At 36.5% G+C, this 23367-nt stretch overlaps 1 protein-coding gene across 14 annotated transcripts in view; it reads left to right on the top strand.

Annotated features, from left to right (window-relative positions):
• Nucleotides 1–22930, top strand: part of ADGRL2 (adhesion G protein-coupled receptor L2) — a 157672-nt gene extending 134742 nt beyond the window's left edge. For 4 of the 14 annotated variants that reach the window (XM_054515702.1, XM_054515703.1, XM_036387521.2 and 1 more), the window contains 9 exons: nt 281–347; nt 8281–8372; nt 9229–9273; nt 9559–9585; nt 10253–10421; nt 14076–14204; nt 14619–14715; nt 17394–17522; nt 20857–22930. In XM_054515702.1, the coding sequence (XP_054371677.1) occupies nt 281–347; nt 8281–8372; nt 9229–9273; nt 9559–9585; nt 10253–10421; nt 14076–14204; nt 14619–14715; nt 17394–17522; nt 20857–21611 (1510 nt within the window). In that variant the 3' untranslated portion in view covers nt 21612–22930. Of the gene's footprint in view, nt 1–280; nt 348–8280; nt 8373–9228; nt 9274–9558; nt 9586–10252; nt 10422–14075; nt 14205–14618; nt 14716–17393; nt 17523–20118; nt 20172–20856 lie in introns of all 14 variants that reach the window. The other 10 variants (XM_036387530.2, XM_054515712.1, XM_054515710.1 and 7 more) reach the window with 9 other exon arrangements.
• Nucleotides 22931–23367: the final 437 nt, after the last annotated feature.

The following is a 23367-nucleotide window of genomic DNA, read 5'->3' as shown; positions in this document are numbered from 1 at the left end:
CTCCAAACCTTTTGACTGAAAGGAGAGCTTGCTTTGGTTTTGTTTCTCCTTATGTTAGTTATTCCTAATGTTGTAGTTTCAGGTTCAGTTGTGTTATACAGAGTTCATTGAAGAGGTGAGGTTCAGGTTAGGTGTTGTCCATGGAATAAGTGGTACTGTGCAATCTTCATCATTGTTTACTGGCAAAGTGTTACCATAAGAAGTATTTTTGCACTTTCCATTTATTGGACTGAGGTGATAATGCACCTTTTCACTTTTCATTCTCTTTGTTCCATAATAGTTGCTGGCTGCACGTAGATAACTACTTTATCTGGAGTTTCATTGGACCTGTTACTTTCATTATTCTGGTAAGAAGTTTGGTTTTTTTTTCCCTTTCTTTTTAGGTTGCCTCACAGCAAATTAAAAAAATTGAAATGAAATTAAATTTTCATTCAGTGCCATCCTTATTCACAAGACATCCCATAAAAATGCTTAGAAACAATTTATAATGTGACTAATGGTTATATAAATATGTAGAAATCTTTAAAGAGTGCTGACCAAATGATTAATTGTCAAAGCTGTGGTGGCACTTCAGCATGGCCATTTTTTCCTAATGGCTTGAATTCTGAAGGTCATATTGACATGTGTAGCCATATGAAAGATCAATGAAGTACTAAACACAGGGGCTTTTTAAAAGGAACCATTATTATTGCTTTCAATTGAGTCACTACTGTACACATTCTAGAATTTAACTGCTAATTATCCAACATAATTATCTCAAAAGGGTATTCTAATGCATTGGATAATTAAATTAATTTTTTGTTCCATTACACTTACACAGTATTTGTCTGTGTATTTGCATATGCACATTTTTCCATGCCTACTTCTGTGTGTATTTGTGTTACGTGTAGTGCCTGTCAGACACAGAAGTTGCTCTGTTTTAGTACAAATAATGGGCTGTTATGTAACCAGTAGAAAGCCTGTGCACATTCATTGCTGAAGCCACTGTGTGCCTGCACCCATCTGTACACCCACTGGGTGCCCCAGTGTCCCCTTAGCACAGAGTGCTGCACTCAGACATCAGTTACCAATTCTCTGAGCATTTCCAGGGAAAAAGCCTGTAATCAACCCAGGGAGAGAACTTCTCCCATTTATTTCAGACTAACAATGCCAACACTACACAGTGGAGGAATTTGTGAGCACAGTGAATGCACGATGTGCATTTTGGCTCACCTTGGTTTTCTCTGCTAGCTCTGTATCTTTAAAACCTGGCTTTACTTGGGAGATGCTGTAGAAGGCTGGCTGGGGACATAGCCTATGTACGTAGAGGCCTTTTCTCATAATTGCTGATAGTTTGGAGGGATGAATTAATTCGTGTTCATGCTTTGGAAATCTTAAATAGTTGCATGTCTTCCTGCTCTTTCACAGCAGTAGAGTTGTGAAATGTTAGCAGAATTTGAGTTCACTTGAATTTCCACATTCAGGAATTATATTTGTCCATATTCAGAAATTTTATTTTTTCAGTATGAAGGACATGCATCAGGCATAATTTTGAAATTTCCTTGACTTTTATAGATTTGTGTGCCAGACATAATATTTCAGCACTTTTTGTACTTACAGTCCAAACTGATACTTTGATTATGGAAATTTCTACTAAAAATGTTCCTGGCCAATGTTTTGGTTTGCATTTACTCTGTTTATATCAAAAAATATTTGAATCCTTGAGCGATCACTTGAGAAAAGATACTTGTGCAATGTAGAGGTTGTTAAAGTTCATTGGCATATTTTCAAAAACATGGGCGTAGATGCCAAAATTTATGTGTGTATGACTTGAATTAGAAAAATTATAGTGTTTGTAAGATTTAAGTGTAGACCATAATAATTGTACAGAGTTTATTCTAAATACATTCTAATTAAATCATATCTCAGAATGATGGGGATTTTTTTTTAAATTAAACCTACAATTGCAATTGAAAGTCTTCAAAAGATAGACTTAATATGTTCATATGATAGACAATATTTTTCAGCATGAAGTTGTTTCTTGCAGTTGTAATTATTCTGGAAATTGTTTTGATTTTCCCACTACAATAGTTAAGTCACATCAAGTCTGGTTGTGTGGTGATAATTTTGCTTTTTGTTCGTGGCTCCTTCCTTATTTTATTGTTACTGGGGGTATTTTGCTAAGTCACCTATATTTCTCTCCCTTCCTTTAAAATAACATTTCACACAGGAAGCCTTGGGCTTTGCTGATGGCTTTTTCACTTCCTCATAACCAGGTCAGAGTGAGAATAGAGGTGAAGGACATTTAATCATATTGACCATGTACAGACATAGTTCACTGTTATTTACTGGCCGTGACATTATTATCCTCCAGCAAATCATTTAGACTGAGACGCAAAAGGCTTTTGGGAGCAGTATTCCCAACTTGAAAAATATGAAACAGCAGGTAGCAATCACAGCACAGTTCCTAGGAGTAATTCTTCTCTAGCAATTGCTTTGCCCTCTAATCGTCCCAGCTCAGAAAGCAAGAGAAACCAGAGGAAGAAGTGTGGGAAGTGTAGTGGCTGAAAAATAATATGTCATGTGCACTGTAACCAAAGAGCTGTATCTGTAGTGTAGCTTACTTAGTGTCAGTAGCATGTGAGAATGTTGCTTTGGTAAGCTTTTTAACATGTTGCTCAAGTCACTTCTGTGTTTCTCAGTTTAATAGTTCTGCACATAAACTCTTTTTTGACAGTATTGTCCTCTCTTCTAATTTACAGTTTTTTCTCTTGAGTTTATAAGCATTTGTAGTCGTGTCTGTGCACATTTTTGCACAAAATGAGAATGGGAAGTATGAGGGGGAAGCATGAAGCTCCTCAGTACATCTTCTGAGGAACTTTTAACTTCACTATTTCTATAGCCTGTCATGCCTTTGGGCACCAGGGTTATTATATCTATGAGAAAAGAGCATGTAAGTAATGAGCGGTGGGAAACCATTAGTATGCCTGAAATGGTTTAATGAAAGCTTGGATCATGATACGTCAGGAGCTGTTCTTATCATTTGGACAGCTCCATCTGCATCTTTAATAATTAATTCAGTTCAGTAAGAGTTCAGTGTGCACACTCATTTAGAAGCCTTCAGAGAGCACCTCTCTCGCTGCCAGTCCCAGGGAGAAATAGGCTTCTGCATGGCTAAGAGCAAAGATCTGGAGATACAAGAGCAGTTTTAGAGCTGCATTTGCCAGGTAACAAAAGCTCTGGGGAGTTCAAAAGGGTCAGAACATGTGCAGTTCAGCTAGGTTACTTCAGAGTGGTGTTTCTGTTCTTCTGTCTTATCGTATCCATGTCAGCACTGCAGGCAGTGTGGAATGAATTTTAAGCTGCTAAGCTCAGGGCGGACGTGATTCCATTGAGCAGGTTCATGGCTATAAAACAAACAGTGCACTTCTGTAATCTGTGGTCAGAAAAGCCTGAGCACTTTGACTGCTGTGTAGATTCATTCATGTCCAAGGAACGAGTGGCATTGGTTTAATTTAGCCAGAACTGTTGCAGTTTGCTTCCCCCAGCTTGCAGGCAGAGCCCATGTATTTGTCTACCAAGGGTTATCTAAGCAAAAATTACTAAGATGCCCCATTTCATTAACACAGAATGTGTTAAATGTCCTCACTCAGGCTGAAGTATTGCTTACCTGAGTCAGTGGATGGACAGATGTACACATAACTTAGCTCCACAAGTGAAAATGGACTGTATTTGTAAGCTTATTTTTTATAAATAATACGTGTTTATCTTTCTATAGTAGACACTTGATAAATGGTTTTTATCTATTAGTTGCAGGAGGAATTTATAATAGTTTTTGCAAAATCTAACTTTATTTTGCTACTAATTCATCGTACCTGCAGCTAACTCCAGTTGATTAGTCTTCTGTGCAGGTTAGCACACCCACTTTTTAAAAAAGTTAATTTGAGTTGGACACATTCCCTGTCTCAAAATTACATAGGTTTCAGGGTCTAGAAAGACACATTTTCTGCTTATACCTTCTTTCGTGTCCAGTTCCTTCTGTTTTCCAAAGTAGAAATGGCCATATGTGTGTTGCCTGTGGAATAAGCGTGGTCTTCCAGTGTGCTACATTTGATTATTACCATAAAAACTCTTCATATTTTATATTTTAAAGTAGTAAGTTGCTATTTTGTAATATATATCAATTCTCTTTCACTTTGTTTTATCCAATTACACTTGTATTAAGAGATTACAAGAAACTAATAGAAGTTCTGTAGAAGATACTATATATTTTTTTCTTTTGCTTTACACAAAATTCTGAAATCAGGGTATAGATCAAGCTAGTTCTCTATCCAGAATTCCATCTCTTCCAGTAGACAGTAAGTTTTAGAAACTAAATCAGAATCAAGTATAAACATAAATTAAATACTATCAATTCAAATTTTTGCTTACTATTACCAGCTAATATTTTAAAAGATCTCGTATTATAGCTCCACCTTCTGTAGCTGTGTGTTTTGTTACTTTTTGGTATCACAGCAGAATCTTCAAATCCAAACCTAATGCCTGACCAGACTTTTAATTTCTTATTTTTAGCTTTCAAAAGAATGTTGCTCTGATTTGCAGACACGCAGCAGGAAAAAGATTTTACAGACATAATCAAGGGTATAATTTTAGGACTGTTTGAGATGTATACATTGTGCATCTGTGTGTGTGTTTGAACAATATATTTATATTTTTATTAGCTTAAAGAAGAGGGGCACTGTTCAGCTGCAGATTTTGGCTCATCTGGGATAGATGCAGCCCTGTTGTCAGGATGAGGTCCAGCCAGTCACTGACCATTTATGTTACATGAAGTGATGAGAATGCCACCATTGTCAAAGGCCCATTTTTTCTCACAGAAGATTGCTCTCAAAAGTCTCTCTTGCCACTCTTGTGGGCCTTTGTATGACCTCAAGAGTTCTGCGTGCTTGTGGTGAACATTTTCTTAAAGAAAGGTGTCCTACTCAGACCATCTGTCAAGCTTGGAAAACATCTACAAATTCATTTGCTTGGATCAGTAACAGTTCAGTCCTCACAGAAACAATTCAGGTTGAAAGGGGCTCCTGGAGATCTGTGGTCAAGCCTTCTTCTCAAAGTAGCCTCAGCTCTGGGCCAGACCACGTTGCTCAGAGCTGGAAAAGCTTTGCTTGTACAAATGAATACAAAAGTCCTAACTGTGTTTTCTTCTTCCCCCCTCCTACATATTTCTCACCAAGAAAATTAATTCAGCTGTTCCTTATAAAAGCATTTATTTTCCAGCAAGTTCCCTTTCCTCACTGCTTAGTGTCTTTCATGAGAAAAAGAAAAAAAAAGGCAAGATGCCCAAAAGTCTTTAACTTATGAATTCCTCCAAAACAATCGATTTCTAGATTAAAAACAATCAGGGAGCCAAAAGCAAATCTATAGAAAGGTTTGGTTACAGTAAGCAAGCAAAATATGGTGGGGTTTTTTTTATAATGATATAATGCATAACAGAGATGCCAGCATGTTTGAACAAGTGGCAAACCATGGTCTTTTGACTGCTGAAACTGAAAACTATGCAACATTTCACAGTGATGGAGAAACAAGTATCATATGCTCAGTTGTCATAGTTACTTTGTCTTCAAAGTACAGTATTTTTCTTTTTTTCTTGGAAGGACTTTTTCAGCTGCTGTGATATGGCATTATTATTTCTGTGGGCTGGTTTTGTGGGTCTGTACATGAATTACAATTAAAATGTCACTGCTTTGTGCAGTTGTTCCCTGGTGCAGCAATGTCATACACCCAGACAGAGCTGAGTACCTACATAAAACCTGTTAAATACAGTGGAGCTTGGCTCAAGCTCTGGGGTAAGGCCATGTCTGCCCATGTCACCAAAGGAACCTCAGTGTGTGAATACAAGTTTTTATTTGTCGTGTGGCAAACCAGCACTTCAGTTGTACAAAGAATCAGAGTGTAAAACCCTCTTGTTTCATAAGGCAGTCATTTATGGGCTAAGCCATATCTATGAGTTTTTGATCCAAGAATCATGATGTCAGTACAATACAGGATATTCTAGGGTAGCTCCCTAGGCAAGGATTAGCTTCCAGCTGTGCTGTAAATATTATTCTGAACTGGATTGTGCACTTCCAGATGCATAGGTTGCAGACAAAGTTGATGTACGTGTTAGGATTGACACAGGGCATGTGTCTTAGCTCTTAATCTGTTTGTTTTTACAAAAAGCAAATTGAGGTTGCATTTTTCAGGCAGGCTGAAGAAGTACATGTTATGTCAGCTACCAAACTGTGCAAGAAACTTTTTCAAATAGAGAAAAATGAAATCTTGTACTAAGACATGGAGCTGAGGGTCAGGTCTGTTGCAGAGCCCTTGTCCTGTCCGGTGCAAAGGCCAGGGAAAGAAGCAGCTTCTTTTCTCATCCAATGAAGTTACACCGTACAGAGAAAACCTAGATGAGAGGAAGAGATCACAATGATGTAACTAAATGTTTTTTCTCATGTGGTTAGTAATTTCCTATAAGAATTATAGAAGATAATCACCAAGATTATGACTTATTGGCACTTCTATTACATTTTGCAGCAATGGAAATATGCATAATCTACACCATGTATATACATCAGCCTAAAGGTTAAGTATTTTCAGCCAGTTCTTGAAACACAAACAGAAACAGAAAGCTTATTTTTGTTATTTGTATCACAAACACCTTTTTCTATTAATCTCAACATATAATTGTAAAAATGTTGTACTTTGCATGATAAGAACAAAAGTTGCCACACACTTTTCTGGTGTTGAGAACTGCATTATAGTTTGTGCTGTCCATCCTGATTTTGAGACAGCAGCAGGAGCAATAACACGATTGCCCGTAGCAGTAGGAATTGTTTCTGTAATAAGTGTTCTTATTAACAGACTCTGATCAGAGCCTTCAAAATACTCATCTTTTCAAGATTAAGACCAGCTCTTTGTTAGGATTTCGGTGACATTTCTGACCATTAAGGCACAGCTGCAGGAATACATCTAGCAATGTAACAATGGTATCCCCATTGTTACAAAAAGAAGGAAGATTTTGAAGCTATCTTAAATCAAAGGCTTCCCAAATTGAGAGACTGGGTATAATCATACTCCCTCAGTAACCAGTTGCAGATATATATATATGTATGGAAGATTATAAGGATGGGGTTCTCTGTCTAATGTATGTGCTATAAGGGTGTCCAAGCATATTCTTCCATCTTCTTTTAGCTTTTGGTCCAGCCACTTTGTGTGCACCATTGTAGTAGTAGACAAGTATGTGTGTCTTCTTGCTGAAAGGACATGGCCCTTACTGGTTTCAAAGATACAATTTTGTCCAACTTTTCTGTCTGATATAGGACAGCACAAACTAATTACTGAAATTAGTTGGATACCATTTTTTAGCCCTGTGTTCTGCAGGCATCCTTGTATTTGGCTCGCCTGTGCTTTTCACAGGCTTTGAAATCGATAGGAGAAAGGCACCCAGTAACTTTGATATCTGTGATTCTGCTTCACAATAAGAGAATGATAAAAAATTTCCTTCAGTATCTTCCCTGGTGTTACCTGTATGAATGACACAACAAGAATAAGATGCTACAGTCCTTCAAGTGCACACACAGTCTCGCTTCGACAGAATCCAGACTACAAAGGGAAAGAGGGCAGCAGGAGGGTGCACCACCAGCATATGTCTATGGCACTGTTAAGTTTGATGCATTTGCTACATCTTTGTGTTTCTTTTTCTTCTTTTCCTCTCTTTTTCTTTTTTTCCAGTTACATTTAAGGTCTTTTCAAGACCCCAGTAGGATTGTGAGAACAAAAAGGAATAAAATAAAAAAATATAAAGGAGAAACCAGCAAAGGTGAAAAACATTTCAAAATCAGGATGGGGTGATAAAAAGACAACTAGTATAGCCCAGTGAAGCCGTGACCATTGTCCTCAGAGAGTGTTATGGGGAACATTCCATAACACAGGGCCAGGGGTGACAGGTAAAGGTGAGCAGTTGATGAGCAAAACATGCTGGAGGACAGAGCTAAACTGACAATGGCAAGTGCTGGACATTAGTTAAATACGGTGGTTCATGACAATGTGGGGAATTTTGGAAATTAGGTGAAACAAGGACTTCTAATATGTTTATCCTCTCATTCTTATTTGCAATCATAGTTTGCAGACCATCTGATATAGTTACCAATTTTCACTACTTACTTGGAAATAAACTACAGGGTTTTTGTTTAGCCTGTAACATCATCATTATTCAACCTATTACTTGAAGTAGTTTAATTTCATTCTTATCTGTTTTGACAGCTGAATCTTATCTTCCTGGTGATCACATTGTGCAAAATGGTGAAGCACTCAAACACTTTGAAACCAGACTCTAGCAGGTTGGAAAACATTAAGTAAGTGCTTTGTGTTCAAGTATGAGAACTATGATTATTTTCTGATTGCTGAACTGATTGAAAGCTACTCTCCATTAGGAGCACATGCCATTGTCTCCCAGCAACTGCAGATGTCAATTAGAAGCAAACAGAGCCAATCCTGCTTTCGTCACATTGTTGCTGTAATGTCACAAACGCCGGTCAAAATTAGATAATTTCAGCCTGGAACTAGTGCCAAGAAACTGTTTCACGGAAATGCCACAGCACTGTAGTAATTTCATTTGCATTTAAAATGCAGTTCAAAAATGATGTTCCTGTTTGCATGGCTGATATGATTATATTAAGTTTGTTTTGTTAAATGACTTTTTGATTTAGGGATTCCGAGCAGTTTCTACTTGTAATCCTGTTCTCCCCAGAGAATTGACTCTATTATTATTGTTAACTTTAAGATTATATGTTGTTTTCATGCTAATTTAACAAATGTTTACTTTATCATGGTGTTCTACTGTAGTGTCCCTTTTGCAGAGTAATATAAGGTTTTGATAACTAATAAGGCTTTGGCAGCTTGCACTTTTTTAGATAGCTTTTTACTGTATTCTGTTTAGCCTTACGTTGTATTCAAGGTTTTTGTTACCAACACTGAAGGGATGGTGCCACTTTCTAACACTGAGGGTTGGATGTGAAAGGGTCTGACAGATCTGCTTTGAACGTTGGAAATGGCAAAGGGAGACTTTCAGTAAGGATAACATTGTGAACTAGATGTTCTAGATAGGTCAGTATCAGCTTCATTGCATGTTGCATGATGAGAGAGAGAGCTAATCTCTAGCATCTCTCTCTTTTCTTCCTTTTCCTCTTTCTGTCTTCTCATCCACACCAGTAATTACCGTGTTTGTGATGGCTACTATAATACGGACTTACCTGGGTAAGATAGAACCCTACATTAACAAACTTCTAGCATGATTTTTAACTTTACAAACTCGGTCATATTGTGGATTTCCCTTAATTTTAATTAACTATTTTTGAGATACCTGATTTGCTAAAGACTTAAACTATTACATGCCTTTATACTTTTAAATTGCTTGCCTCTGCATTTTGAATTTCCTAATTTTGACTAATTTTTATAGACAATTAAAAATGCTCTTATTAATTTCTGTTTCAATTCTGTCTAATAATTTTGTTTCTCTTTTCTGCTTATAATGCTTTCTAGCTATGAAGATAATAAGCCATTTATCAAGTAAGATCATTAGTTAGATGTGGAATTCACTGACTAAATTCCCTTTCCCTTTCATTCTGTGCTGTTTGCTACAATTCCTTTTCCTTAACCTATTCATGATGGAATCTTTTTTAGATTGTTCTGTAAAGTAATATCCATATTTTTGTCACATTTCAGCAGGGTTTCTTCATGCGGAAGTTACATCCTCTAGCTTCAGTTTAGCTGAGTTTATCGAAGCATTAATGATTTGGGCTCTAGGCTTTTAATCTGCTGTTTAACCTTTGTGCATTTGTGTTGCATTATTTGGTATTATATGGCAGCACCACTGCTTAAAATCTATGGTGTGATTAGTGGCTAAGCCAGATTTATCAATCTCTTCTCTAAAAGCAGATAAAGCAATGGAGTAGCTGAGGCTTGTGCTATACTTCTGCATTTCAAAATAGTTTTGACATCCTATGCTGTTCTTGAGAAAGACAAAGGTTATATCTATTCTTGCTGTTTTCATTGGAGTCTAAGAGTACTGAATGGAATCGTTCTTTCTTTAATAGATAAAAGGTTAAACTCAAGGAATTTTTACATTTGAATGTGAAACTAGTAAAAGTCAACTGCAGGAACTGAAATGTTAATATTGGATTTGGCAAAGTACATTCTCGTAAGTAATGTTACTAAAATTAATTTTCTTTTACAGATCCTGGGTCCTGGGTGCATTTGCTCTCCTGTGTCTCCTTGGCCTAACATGGTCATTTGGTCTGCTGTTTATAAATGAGGGGACCGTTGTGATGACATATCTCTTCACAGTATTTAACGCTTTCCAAGGAATGTTTATTTTCATCTTTCATTGTGCCCTTCAAAAGAAAGTAAGTTACCAAAACCACAGATGAATGTTCCCTAACTCCTTAGAAATGCCAGACATAATTCATAAGAAATAGAGATAAAATTAACAATTTGAAGAACTGGAGTATTTTGAAGTAGTTTGAGGAGGGGACCAGAATTCCAGTGCAGTTCTTGCTGTATGTGCTAGTGGGAGTCATGCAACTGCTCTGTGACCCAGCCAGGTTTAACATGGATGCAGCATTTCCAACCTGTTCTTGAAAAGTTTGAAGGTTTTGTGAAGAAAATGTAAAAGTTGAACACTGGTAGTGTGGTGCATATTAGCCTGGACTTACCGCCAAAAATCTTTTATGTTCACATGAAACAAGTCCTGCCTTCACTGCAGTGCTGCAAACAGAGGATCAGTTATGATATCAGCCCATACCAGCCTGGAAATGCTCTCCTTTTCTCAGAACAAGGCAGAGCACCTTTCCTGAGATCCCATTAAGCTGCCACATAAAGCTATGGGTGATAGGCAGGGATAGTACTATGTGTGCTCATTCATTACAAAATTAGGTGTGATGTAAAAATTAATTTTATTATGAACTTTGACACACTTTAGAACAAAGTAGTCATTAATGTTAGACACCTGCTAACAGGAATAGTTTTCTGTAGATGGAAAAGATGCCGGCATTAATGCTTTTTTCCCAAGTGTTTGCTTCCCCCAGAAATCCCAATAGTTTTGTGCTCTTCACTGGAGCCTCCCTCACAAGTGGGATGAGCTAAATTAGTTCTGCTCCCTTTCTCTGGATGAAAGCAGAAGGGTCCAGAAGGAGCTGGAAGGAGAGATAGACAAAGAGAAACAGAGGGAGACAGAGAGAAGGCTTGAAGGGGAGAGAGGAGCAAGCAGGAGAGAAGGAAAATGAAGGGCACAGCTCTGTGGGACCCTTTTTTGGGTTCCCTTCTCTTCCCCAGAGGGTGGAGATTGCTTCCAAGGATGTTTTAGAGGTGTTTTAATGAAGAGTGCATAAAAATGTTGAGAGCCTTTGTTAGAAGGCAGGACAAATGAAAGTAATGAGAGTTGAGAGGAAGGGTGAACATCAAAAAATCCCACCCAAACAAACTTAACATGAAATGCAGTATGTCCTACATTTGGAAATATCCAATTTGCAGTATTTAGATTATAAATATTTTTACCAGTTTTAGGCTGGAGACCCAGCAATTATTAACTCCCATTATAATTAGCTCACCAGAGACATAATTAACTGATATTTACAAGATGGTTTGAGACCCTGGATAAAGTGTTGTTTAAATACAAAAATCCTATGCTCATGTTCTCAACTGTACCAACTCTAACATTACCGGCATCTCTAAATTTGGTTTAGACAATGGCATTCAGAGGTGTTTTAGGAAAAGATCTGGTAGACAGAATTTTACCTGGATGAACATGACACTCCACTCGTTTGGAGAGAACAAAAGCACACTTAGCAGATTGAGCCTAAGAGAAGAAGAAAGGGAAGAAAATGCAAACATTCCCAAAATGCAAATATTTTCTAGGTTAGGGTTTCATAAAATGTTTCCCTTTTTACTATTTGTATTGGACTTGAAAATCAGAAACAGATTCCTTTTTTTATTTCTTTTTACAGCTGTGCATTGTTTTCATATAAAGTGGAGTCAGCAAAAAGCGATATTAAAATACCAGTCAAGTGTGAAAAAACATAACCTAGAGCAATAAGATTTATACCTGAAAAAATGTTAAAGCTGCCATTTAAGATTTTTAAGTGTCACTGCCTTTGACTGGATATTGTCCTGTGCTCTGTCTGCATAGCTAATGTAGTCTTTTTATTCTGTTATTACTACTTGGTCACTAAATTGAACAGAGAAATAGAATTGTGGAAGTGAAAACTATTATGTTTCCAGTTCTGACGAGATGATAGTGCTGTTGCTTCCATCAGTTTCCAACAAGCTATAATTTAGAAATAATGACAGTGGAATGCACAGTCCTGACAGATAATGTACATTCACTGCAATACAGGCATTAGGCAAAACCAGCCCTGGAGGGCGGTATTTGGGTAAAAATACAGTTTTGATTGCTATTGTCTCTACTGTGTAGTGGCTTAGAGCATTTAATATCCATTAGTGTTCAGGAGTGTTTTTTCTTAGGTGTTATACCATCTAGTGATGATGTATATAGACCTATGTTTTCCAGGGTTAAAAATTATAATTTGAAGTTGTTTCATTTCTGTTTTCATATTTTTACATGTGTTTTGTGCTGATATAGATAGGAGTTGACTTTAAATAGGTACCATATACTTTTATAAAAAGCTGAATTATTGTGCCTTGAAGTTAAAGTAAAAATTATTCAACTTTTCTTCATCCTTGTGAATTATAGAAAAACAGCACAGTATGTATTCTGTGAGTAAAACTCCTGTAGAAAACAGCACATTACATATGTAAATCCACACTATTATTTTTTTGCATTTTTTCCTCTCTCCTTTTTGCATATACATAACTTTCTGTCTTATATATTCATAGGTCAGGCAGAATTTCCAGATTAGCTGAAATCCCTCTTTTCACAGAAACTCATGAGTCTCATTGATGTAGAAGAGACACTTAAATTCCCATGTAATCTGGGGCAAGATTTATGAGTTTAGACTTACACATCTATACAAATTCTATCCACTCTGTCCTTTCACTGGTGCAGTCTTGCTGCCAAGATATGCACACACTCTTCTGTTATCCAAAACTAACAGTCAGTGAAGCAGTCATGGAATATAAGAAAATTACCTGCTCTGTAAAGTGATCCTGATTACTTTTATGGCAATTGTTATCACCCATAACAAAAGTTTCCAGTAGGTCACTGGAAACAGAAAGTGAATAAATGTAGCCCAAATACTGAAGTCATTAATTAGTTTTGCTGCTCTGTCAGAAAAAAAAAAAAGTCATAAACATGGGTATATTCAAATTTCTAGATTCAACAAAGATAGGAATTAGAATTTTGTGTTTGAGTCCCAAAAGTGAAAGGTGCTTCATTCCCAGCCTTTATGGTTCCGAAAGTGACTCTGGAACACTGGCAAGCAGCTCCACCAGCATAGCAGGGGCTGGGGCTGTGCCTGGAGTGGGGCAGTGGTGTTTGTGAGCTCTGTACAAGGCCAGGGCAGCTGTGGCCATCTGAAGCAGCAGCTGGATGAGTTACACAGAGTAAGAAAAGTCCTTTACAGGCATTGGAAATTTTGCACTCTTTATTGGAAATCATTGCATAAGGAGTAGTACTGAGCAGTGCTCAAGCCCTTCTGGCCTGCTAGGATGGGAAGACAGGCTTGCTGTGCTTTCTGCACCAAAAGCTTTTATAAAAACCACTATTTTCAGCCAGCATTCAATTCAGCTAAACTTAACTATATTAATCTACAATATGAAAATTGAATAAAAACAATTTTCTAACTAAGTCAGTAGTGATTATTCAGGGACATCTCTAAGTGTGTGTATACCATGGAAATAATTGGTTCAAAACTCCTGGGTAGCTGCTAATACTGCCACTGAGTAGAGAGAAATATGTGGGTTTGCTAACAGCCAGCAATTCAACAGACAAGAATTATCTATTTGCTTGAGAAGTGAGTAGTTTCAATGCCAGGTTCATGTGTTTTTGCCAGCAGCTATTTAAAACTATTTCTTGTGCTAAGCAATTTTTTTTTCCCTCATAGGTACGTAAGGAATATGGGAAATGCTTCAGACATTCCTACTGCTGTGGAGGACTTCCAACTGAGAGTCCCCACAGCTCAGTGAAGGCATCAACCACCAGAACCAGTGCTCGCTATTCCTCTGGCACTCAGGTAACAAAGATTTTGACAGCAACTTTTAATTACCTTATTTATGAAAAGCCTACTGAGATGTCTTCCAATCAGAAAGACTAATTGTCTTCTCATTATTGTCATTTAGATGGTAAATATGTACTTCTGCATTGTAGAATTATTTCTTTTTAAACAGTTATTTTGGTCTATTACGAATATGTTCTTTTTTCTTGTAATTAGGGACTGATTTATAGGAAGTTTTATGCCATCATGGTTCATTGAAATAAAGTTTAATAAATTAGAGTTTTAATAAAAAAATAAGGAATTTTCATGACGTACTAGAAAAATGGTTTACTTTAGGCTAAAATAAACACAAATATTCTACACAATAGCACATGAGCAGGAAAAAATCTTTTGTAATCTACTTTGTTTTGTCTCACTGCTTCGTGCTAACAGAGTCGGATAAGGAGGATGTGGAATGACACTGTAAGAAAACAATCGGAATCGTCTTTTATCTCAGGTGACATCAACAGCACTTCAACACTTAATCAAGGTCAGTCACTGGGAACATTTCAGTTTTAGAATCCATAAATTATTACAGATTTTATATCATTTAACACAGAAGAATTGAAAATAATGTTAAAAAAAAAATCTGGAACAAGTGTTCTCTAAAAGGAGATTTTTAAAGTTATCCACCAGCACTTTTGAAAACCATGTTCCCTTAACTGGCCCCTGCTATAGAAGTTGAATTCTTCAATTCATGAGAATGTATTTAAATTAGTTTCATCAATAATTTAGCTTAAAAGCAAGATCATAATTTTAAATCTTTCCTAACCTTTATAGGTTATATCTGAAATAGAAATATGAGTGCAGTAACATTTTAATGCATATTTGACTGATTTTTAGGTGCAGAAATTTTCCCAGTGAAATCTAATTGATATCATTTCTATGCAAAAGATGTCTGTAAATCATTTATCTTTTCTATTTCAAAGAGCATCATATCTGTAACATGGGATAGAATCCAGATTTTCAGGCACAGAGAAGTCAAAACTCAAAACTTCTCATCTCAGATAGACTTTGAAATCTGTAACCTCATTCTCATGTCCAGACAGAAGACAAGGGTGTTTACCAAGACAGATTGTCCCTCCCTTTCTCCCCTCCCTGCTGTGTTTTGGAGTCAGTTTGAGCCAGCAGTGGAGGGAGGACTGCTCTGTGCAAGCCAGGTTTGAACCTGTTCTTCCACCCAATCCTTAAGTGAAGAGCAGGTAGCCCTGGTCACACTGCAACCAGTTCCTGCTCCACTCAGAAAGTTTCAAACAGAAAATCCAAATTCAGGATTTGATAGCAGGAACCTGTATTTACATTCATTTTGGAAGTAAAATTGTGGTATTTGCAAAGCAAAAGGTATCAGAAAGCATGATTCTACTTTTGATGTTTGGTACGTAGTGGGTAAGACCTGTGTGTCTCACTGCTCCTCCCACCCCTCTTGCCCCTGCATGTTCTTCTGGCAAAAATCAAAATTAAGTAACTTCTCGTAGGTAGAAAATGTATATTTTTCATGTCTCCTTAAGTGTCATACTAAAATTCCAAAACTACAAGCACATAAAATTTGGTAATTACTCTAGTTTGCTGTCTCTTACTGAGGTTTGCCCTAACTGTGCTGCACTATTAGTTAATCCAGTGTTGAACAGAGGTCTAGCAGCTTCTCCCTGTTTCAAGTTCCAGACTCAAGTCAATGGAGATGTTCTGCCATGATTAGAAAAATTGTTATCAACTCTGTTCAGTTATAATTTTGTCACTATCTCAGTGATACATACGTATTATGGTAGTTTAATAATTAATGGCAAGTGTCATTTTTCCTTTAAAATAAAAATCAAGCTTTTAATTAAGCTTTTTTTTTTCTTGTGACTAAGAAATTTGGATTTAAAAAAATCTTAACTATAAATTACACATAATTAGTCTAAGATTAAATATAGCATGCAAAATTTTAAAAAACCAAGCAAAATACATTTCAGTTATTATTTCTGGTAAGAAGTACTTTACAATGGGAAAAAACTATGATAATTTTTTTAGTTGATCACTAATACAAACTTTCAAATAAGATTAGCGTTCTCAGACCATAATTCTCTGAGTGTTAAAAATTTCTGCACATTTCAGCTGCTAAGTAGTTCTGGGAGTACAAAAGCATTAATATTTGGAATATATATAATTACTTGACAAATAAAAATATTTATACTATGAAAATAGAGCTGTTTCTCTAATTGTCTTTAGGTCTGTAATACACTGATCCTGATGAACTGCTTTGCAAAGTAATAAAAAAGAAACTTGAATTTAATCTTATTGAGATGTTTAAATTAATTTTTAAATCACAGCATTTTTCTTGTAGTAGCTAGAAATCAGAGATCAATTGACTTTTTAATAATTTCTCAAAATATGCTGGTTTTTTATCTGATTTTTCTGAGTGTTTAAATGGTGTTGCGTTAACATGTAAATTTGAATTTACAAGAGATTAAAAGGGTCTGTTCATGTAGTATTTTTATTTGTCTTACATTATTTGTAAACTGATAGTTTAAAGAAATTTGTCATTCAAGGAATTCTTTTTTAAAACCTGGCAGATACGTTTGCAGCATGACTGTCCCAGGAGAAAATGTGAATGCTCTGATTTCTTAGAGCAAATATTTTGCTTTCCCCTCAGCATGCATACTTTTGCATATACTAAGATATGCTTCTTGCAATTTGTCATCCACTGTCTGTTTGAAAACAGCAATTCCCTTCCACTATCTGTGTGTATTTAATAAAGTGAGTAACAGCTCTGATCCTGTCATAAGAGGTTTTTCAATGCCTTTCAGTTTGAGAAATTCAGTTCAGTCAGTTCTGGACAGAAGTGCTCCCTATGATCATTTTTAAAGTCCTAATAGCTTTATGTAGTACCTTGATCCCTAAACATTTAATTGCTGCTCTTGTGTAACAGTGATTTTGTATACATTAGTAAATATCACTTTCACTAGACGTTTACTTTGGGGATTTGGACAGCACCTGTGAATTACTGGAATCTAACTGTATTTTCCTGCTCCCATTTCCAATGCATAGCTCAAATACATCCAGAAATTTTCAGCTGAATTACATTTCAGAAATCCTACATGATTCATGATGAATAAAAATTATTCTTTATTGAAACTGTCAGGCTAAAATTAAGCAACTGACATTTTTTTTCTGTTTCTTTTGCTTTAGGAATGACTGGCAATTACCTACTAACAAACCCTCTTCTTCGACCACACGGCACTAACAACCCCTATAACACATTGCTCGCAGAAACAGTTGTATGTAATGCCCCTTCAGCTCCTGTGTTTAACTCACCAGGTGTGCTTATACTTCCTGAATAAACTGCTTTTCTTGGCTCACTCCAAATTCCCTCTTTTCCCTCGGTAGAAACTCGAGTTGCAATACCCCAGCCGTACAGTCTGAGTTTCTGAAATAAATTCGAGAAATGCAGTGTTGCCAATGTCAGCTTGTAAAACTGCACTATATTATAGTAATGCCTTTGCCCTAACAGTATTTACCAATAATTATCCATGTTTTTAACACAGGTGGCATAAATCTTAATATACTATTAAAGGACTGACACCACATGGTCCGAGAGCCCATCTTCAAGATAAATATCACTTAGAGGTATCATGTCTATGCAATATAAGGTTGACTCTAAAGCTTGCTGAGAAAACCCTGCGTATGGAATGGATGAGATACTAAAGCAGTGCAAGGCATCTTGACACCTTTGGATACCCCGGTGTGGAAAATTGTATCCATCGTCAAACAGATCTAAACTATAGTATAGTGCAGCTTTATGGGAGATCACTTTCCTGTAGCAAAATCTTGAGAGTAACAGTTAGAAAAGTTTAGTTCTGTAGGAATAAAGAGTGTCATCATTTACCTAACATTTTGTTGTTACATTATCTACTTGCTTTTTTTAACAATGTTGCAGTTCATCAGTAAATATCTTGCAGATACTGTTTGATGAGTCCTAAGATCACTTTAGTGTAAATAGAATGATAAATCTTTGAAAAAGAGCTCATAAAACCTTGTTTCCAGTTTTTATTTCAAGTCTCCTTTTTAACTGAACTGTAGTTTCTATTTTCATTCTCTTGTTTTCTTACTTTCCTTATGCTTTCCTCTAGCAACCTACAGAGAGACAAGTATGGGAGTAAAACTTAACTTTGCCTATCAAATGTAAATTTTTTCAGCATGATTTTTAATGGGCACAATTAAAACATAACTAGCGGTCATGAAGTAGACTCAGCGGGCAAGTGGTTCACAATTTGCAAATAAAATGTTTCCACATTCAAAAAGTACTTGCAAACTGCTTTTTGGGAAACACCATGAGGTCTGTAGCAAGCCCTATTGGTAACACAAGTTATTCAATGCTGAAATAATTTGCTGTTTAAAACCAAAGCAGTGTCATGCCGAAATGCTTAATAATTTACTTATATTTTTACATTCCTACAGTAATCTTGCTACAGGCTATGAAAGATTTCAAATTAATTACCTGATCATGGGCAACAAAATTTGCCTCATCAAACCAATTTGAATATATTCTAGCATGCTTAACTCTGCAGTATATCATAGAAAACTCATTTTGGATTATCAGCTGTATTTTGATATCTCTTTAGCAGAGGAAAAGAAAATGAAAATTGCAGAATTAAATCACTTTCATGAGGGAAATGAATCCAGCATGTGGTCCATGTGTTGTCTACTTTTATAAATGCCATATGTTCTGCACAGCTAAATCCATTGCAAGAAAAATCTTGGAACATACATGAAATTGCAAAACTACATAGTTGTTTAATCAAAGCTTAAAGAGGCCTTTCAAACAACCTTCATCACTGTTAAAATCAGTACACATGGAGAAGAGTTAGCAATAACACAAATGCAAAATGACTTGCAAATTGCTCAGAATTTATTTGGAAATGATTACTCTATTTTTCAAAGTTGAAGACAAAAATCTTTTCATGAGAAAATGCAATCTCTTTTTAATTGAAAACAACATTTCCAGGGAATATTGAATTTTCTAAGATAAGCTGCAGCTTTAATTATGAAAAAATAAATCCACAAAATGAGAAAATGTAAAATCTTTTCCAAAAAACTTTTCCCTTAAACTCCTCCAAGCCTTGCATATTATGCAGCAGCCTCACAGTGGTCAGTCTCATTTCAGTAAAGTCACTTCATTCTTTCTTTACTTCCAGACATATCTGTAGATAAAGTGCTTTTCTAGGAATGCTCTAACCATCTGATTTCCATGGTTCAGACTGTTTAATTTCTTGCAAGGTTTTTTTTTCTTTTTTTTTTTCCTTTTGCTTTGCTTGGGAAGCACTGTGCTGTCATAGTTTACATGTCTTTGTGTCTATAGGAAAACCTTTTCTTTATCAAGTTATCGGAAAAAAAAAGCCAAAACCCAAAGCATAAAGACTTTAATCATCATAAGACTTCATTTTCCCCCCTCTTAAGCTCCTTTTCATGTTTTCAGCAGACTTACCCAATCTGTCATTCCCTCAACAGCTATGAGATATCAGCCATGGCTGATTTCCTCTTCCCATTCCACAACTAATATTTATTCTTTGGTTTAATTTCTGTGACCCATACTTACAGAAATTCCTAACATTTCTGCATTTGACTTCCATGCCCATGGTAACTGTGGGCCTAGCTCTTAATTAACTATTCTGGTTCATTCAGTGCTGTCACTGTGACTGATGCAGACTGCAGGCAAACTTTGACCTTTAGGAGCCTGGGGCCTTTGTTGGCAGACAGAATATTAGTGCAAAAAAATTACATTAAGTGGGAAAAGAAAAGCTGTTATTGCTTAGTAATCTAATTTGCTGAACCCTTGCTCTGACTAAGTTGCTGAGAAGCTCAGTAATTCTTCATCATGTTACAATAAATCATTTTACTTTCTTTTATATATCAGCTACTCTTAGGCCAGATAGCCTGAGCAGACAGACATGATGTGAGTTGTCCAAAGTGAGTCATTCCACCTGCTGTCTATCGTGTTGTTGGATGGTGCTTGTGGGCCCTGGTCCCTGTAGTGTGAAAGATGGCTGTCCTTGTTTAACATAAATTCTTTGTATTTATCCATTTTTTTCATTCTTTTCTTTACTTCATCTCCAAAAAAAAAAAAAACAAAACCAAAAAACAGGAAAAAAATGTTAGAAATGTTGTTAAAGTAGTTGCTTGCCAGTTATGTGGGTTTATGTTGTACATTTACCTTCAGTTATGTCTGTGATCTAATTCCTTTTTAATTTAGTGTTGTTTAGGACAAATTCTGTTAATTTTCTTTTTCTAAATCATGGTGATGTACTTCAAAACATAGATGTTTCCAAATGAATTGCTTTGCATTACATATGCAAGGGCATGGAGTGAACAGTTCCTTGTGGAAAAGTCACATAATTGACACTAAATTACGAAATTCAAATGCCACTATTCCCCACAGGAAACACACATTTCTATTTTTAGAATGCATCTTTCCTATAAGGTGTGCAACTGTTTACATTTGGGAATGTTCAATAAACTAACTTTTCTCAAGTTTTACTTCCAAGTACAACTTTGTCCTGAACTACATTAAAGAACTTTGTTAAAAAGAAAAAAAAAAAAAATAGGTGATAAAAACATGTCAGGCAATAACCAGAGCTGTCCTTTTCCATTTCAGGACATTCACTGAACAATGCCAGGGATACAAGTGCCATGGATACTCTACCGCTAAATGGTAATTTCAACAACAGCTACTCATTGCGCAATGGAGACTATAACGACAGCGTGCAAGTTGTAGACTGTGGACTAAGCCTGAATGATGCAGCTTTTGAGAAAATGATCATTTCAGAGTTAGTGCACAACAACCTGCGGGGCAGCAGCAAGAACCACAACCTGGAGCGGGCGCTGCCAGCCAAGGCTGTGATCGGCGGGAGCAGTAGCGAAGATGACGCCATCGTGGCAGACGCCTCATCTTTGATGCACAGTGACGCCCCCGGGCTGGAGCTCCACCACAAAGAGCTGGAGGCCCCGCTCATCCCCCAGCGGACTCACTCCCTTCTGTACCAGCCCCAGAAGAAAGTGAAGACCGAGGGAACTGACAGCTACGTCTCACAGCTGACAGCCGAGGCTGACGACCACCTCCAGTCCCCCAACAGAGACTCTCTTTACACGAGCATGCCCAACCTCAGAGACTCTCCCTACCCAGAGAGCAGCCCCGACGTTGAAGAAGACCTCTCTCCTTCCAGGAGGAGTGAAAACGAGGACATTTACTACAAGAGCATGCCAAACCTAGGAGCTGGCCATCAGCTCCAGATGTACTATCAAATCAGCAGGGGTAATAGCGACGGCTATATCATTCCCATTAACAAAGAAGGATGTATTCCGGAAGGAGATGTTAGAGAAGGACAAATGCAACTAGTGACAAGCCTTTAATAGTGTAGCAAAGAAATATTAAAGGTCACGTTCAAGTATTAAAAAGACTTAATTGGCCCCGTGCAGGCTCCCTCATATCTGCTCGAAGAGACAATTCTGTTGACCCTGTGGTTCTCCAGTAACAGGGATGACTGGACCTCGCAGTTCTGTGAATTTTTATAAAGCAAAAACTTTGTATATACACAGAGTATACTAAAATGAATTATTTGTTACAAAGAAAAGAAATACCAACAAGGTATTTACGATATCTTCTGCTGCTGAATTTAACAAAATTGTGAAAAAAAAAAGAGAAATAAACACTTTCCAGCCATTTTACTGCAGCAGTTTGTGAACTAAATTTGTAAATATGGCTGCACCATTTTTTTTTCCTAGGCCTACATTGTATTATATACAAGGCGTAGGCTTTAAAATCCTGTGGGACAAATTTACTGTACCTTACTGTTCCTGACAAGACTTGCAAAAGCAGGAGAGATATTCTGCATCAATTTGCAGTTCACTGCAAATCTTTTCCATTAGGGCAAAGATTGAATACATGTCTAACCACTAGCAATCAAGCCACAGGCCTTATTTCATATATTTCCTCAACTGTACAATGAACCGTTCTCATGAAAAAATGGCTAAAGAAATTATATTTTGTTCTATTGCTAGGGTAAAATAAATACATTTGTGTCCAACTGAAATATAATTGTCATTAAAAGATAATTTTAAAGAGTTTGAAGAAAATATTGTGAAAAGCTCTTGGTTGCACATATGTTATAAGCTGTTTTTCTTACACTGTTCATAGTACGATAGTTTGTTTAAAATGCAAGTTCTACCTGTTTTCACTTATTTTTTCACTGTAAACAGTGTTCTGCTTTGACAAGTTAGTTTTTACTCTTAAGTTTTGAATTTTTATTGCCAAAAAAAACATAATTGGGGAGAAAGTTGTTTTAGAAGCCAATTATGCCAAGCCTTGCACAAATTTGGTGTAGCTAACAAAGATTGTAACTCAATTCCCTGTTCATCCTTTAATCAGGGTTGGGTGGTAAGGGGTAAAGGGGACACTGGACACTTCTCACAAGCTTTCTCGTGAATAAAAGGTGCCTGTCCTTTAAAAAAAATAAATAAAACATAACTATAACTCTTCCATATTCCTTCTGCCTATATTTAGTAATTAATTTATTTTATGATAAAAAATTGAATGAAATGTAAATTGTTTCAACAAAATTCTGCTTTTTTCATCCCTTTGTGTAAACCTGTTAATAATGAGCCCATCACTAATACCCAGTGTAAAGTTTAACACCTGTTTGACAGTAAATAAATGTGAATTTTTTTCCAAATAGGTAAAATGTGCATTATTATGTACGAAGCATAATTGGCATCAGCAGTCCTTCGACCCAGATGTGCCCTACGTAGAATGGCATCTTTAGATTTCATGATTTAAGTGTTGAGAATTCAAGAGAAACTGTCTATAGCTCTACAAAAGACAGGTCATTTTTACTATTCCTTTATCACAATTGAATAGGATCAAACCCAGATATAGCAGGGTCATAAGGAAAATGTACTGTAAATTCATATATTTGCATAACTTTTAAGTAGGCATCTGCACTGAAATTAAAAATAAGGTAGTAACCACCCCTCTCATGTTCTTGGCAACAGTAATTAGCAGTTAATTATTAGTGATGAAGACACATTGTTGCAGTGGGGAAAACACAAATAAGCAGCATTTGGCCAGCACTCTGAGTGCTATCTAAATAATTCATCCATCATGGCACTG

This window comes from Molothrus ater, chromosome 9, assembly GCF_012460135.2.
Source record: "Molothrus ater isolate BHLD 08-10-18 breed brown headed cowbird chromosome 9, BPBGC_Mater_1.1, whole genome shotgun sequence".
NCBI lineage: Eukaryota > Metazoa > Chordata > Aves > Passeriformes > Icteridae > Molothrus > Molothrus ater.
This window is presented reverse-complemented; position numbering and strand designations above follow the sequence as displayed.